Genomic DNA, 1507 nt, shown 5'->3' on the forward strand with positions numbered 1-1507 from the left:
TGGACTGCTTCCAGAGAGCAGGGCTTCTGGCATCTTCCTGTGAGCACTCACAGATCAACCCAACCCCGTGCTTGGGTTCTGGACCCATTTCCCCTAACCCTATACAGAACTCTTGGCTACTCGATTTTGTGCTCAGCATGGATCTGGAGGTGAGAAATGATGATGTAAGAACATAGCAGTGACCTGCCCCAAACCTCCTAAGCCTTTGAAAGACCGATGACCAGTGGAGACTCCGAGTTACGGGAGGGGGCTAACCCCGGCTTCTCGCATCTGTCGCAGCACTAGGGGAGAAAGGCTTTGGCTTCCCTGATCTTCTCCTTCATCCCCTTGCAGGACAGAGCCAGCCCCGCGTGGTGGCGCTTCAGGGACTCCAGGCGCCGGGTGAGCAGCTCCGTCTGCTCCGCCTTCCGCTCCATGTCTAGGAGGAGCGAGTCCTTGCCCAGAAGCCCACACCTGTGGTTCAGCCTGATGTTGTCGAGCCGCAGGCTGTCGCGGGCCTGCTTGGTCTTGGTCAGGACGTCGCGTTTCCGGGCCACGCGCAGCTCCATGTCCAGGAGCCGCGACTTCTTGGCCATGTTCTCCGTCTGCACAAAGTGCAGCTTCTCCTTCACGTGGGTGAGAGTCTGCACGTGGCTGGTCACCTTGGTGTGCAGCTTCAGGAGCTCCTCCTTGCGCTCCTCCACCTTCTCGTTGAAGGTCTGGTTCTCGATCTTCAGCTGCTCGAAGTCGATGAGGAGCAGGCCCTCCGTCAGGTCCTCCTGGGCCCGCATCCTGGTTTCCAGGTGCACCAGGCTCTGCTTCAGCTGCACGTTCTCCAGCCGCACCGCGCTCATCTCCTCCTCCCTCCGGCCCTCCAGCGCCTGCATCTGCTCCACCTCGCGCAGGGCGGCCTGGCGCCCGCCGCGCAGCCGGCAGCGGCCCGTGGCCTGCAGCACCACCTGCTTCTTGAGGGCCTGGAAGGAGTGCCACGCCTTCTCCACCCGGGCGACCTTCTCCTGGCACTGCTGCTTGAGCTGGGCCAGCTCTTGGTGGTACCAGGCCAGGTCGTCGGCCTCCTGCTTCTTCAGCTCCTCCAGCAAAGCCAGGTGGCGCAGGTAGGCCTGCTCCTTCGCCGGCGCCTCGGGCTCGGCCCTCTCGGCCGCCTCGGCCGCCGCCTCGAGGCCCTGCTTCCTGCGCAGCGAGTCGTGCACCTTGTGCTGCAGGTACGCGTTGTAGCGCTGGTAGCGGGCGCGCTCTAGCAGCAGCGCGCGGTACTGCTCCAGGAGCTCGGCGCGCAGCTGCTGCTCCTGCTGCCGCCGCACCTCCTCCGACCACTCCTCGGCCTCCTCGCCCAGCTCGCCGTCGCCCTCGATCCGCGCCAGGCTGCGCCCCGCGCCGCGGCCCGCGCTGCCCTCGCTGCCCTCGTCCTCCTCCCAGCGCTCGAGCTCCAAATCCCGGACGGCCTCATCCTCGTCGGCGGGCGGCGGCGACACCCGGGGCGCGGCCGGGGCCTCGGCCGCCTGCTCCC

General features: G+C 66.0%; 1 protein-coding gene across 1 annotated transcript; it reads right to left on the reverse strand.

Moving 5' to 3' along the window:
• Positions 1-281: 281 nt before the first annotated feature.
• Positions 282-1447, reverse strand: CCDC96 (coiled-coil domain containing 96). Its single transcript, XM_007956315.1, has 2 exons — positions 1440-1447; positions 282-1395 (listed from the first exon to the last, which is right to left on the reverse strand). The coding sequence occupies exons 1-2, from the start codon at positions 1445-1447 to the stop codon at positions 282-284; spliced, it is 1122 nt and encodes a 373-aa protein (XP_007954506.1).
• Positions 1448-1507: the final 60 nt, after the last annotated feature.

This window comes from Orycteropus afer, unplaced genomic scaffold (assembly GCF_000298275.1).
Source record: "Orycteropus afer afer isolate SDZICR_OR568_19922 unplaced genomic scaffold, OryAfe1.0 scaffold00605, whole genome shotgun sequence".
NCBI lineage: Eukaryota > Metazoa > Chordata > Mammalia > Tubulidentata > Orycteropodidae > Orycteropus > Orycteropus afer.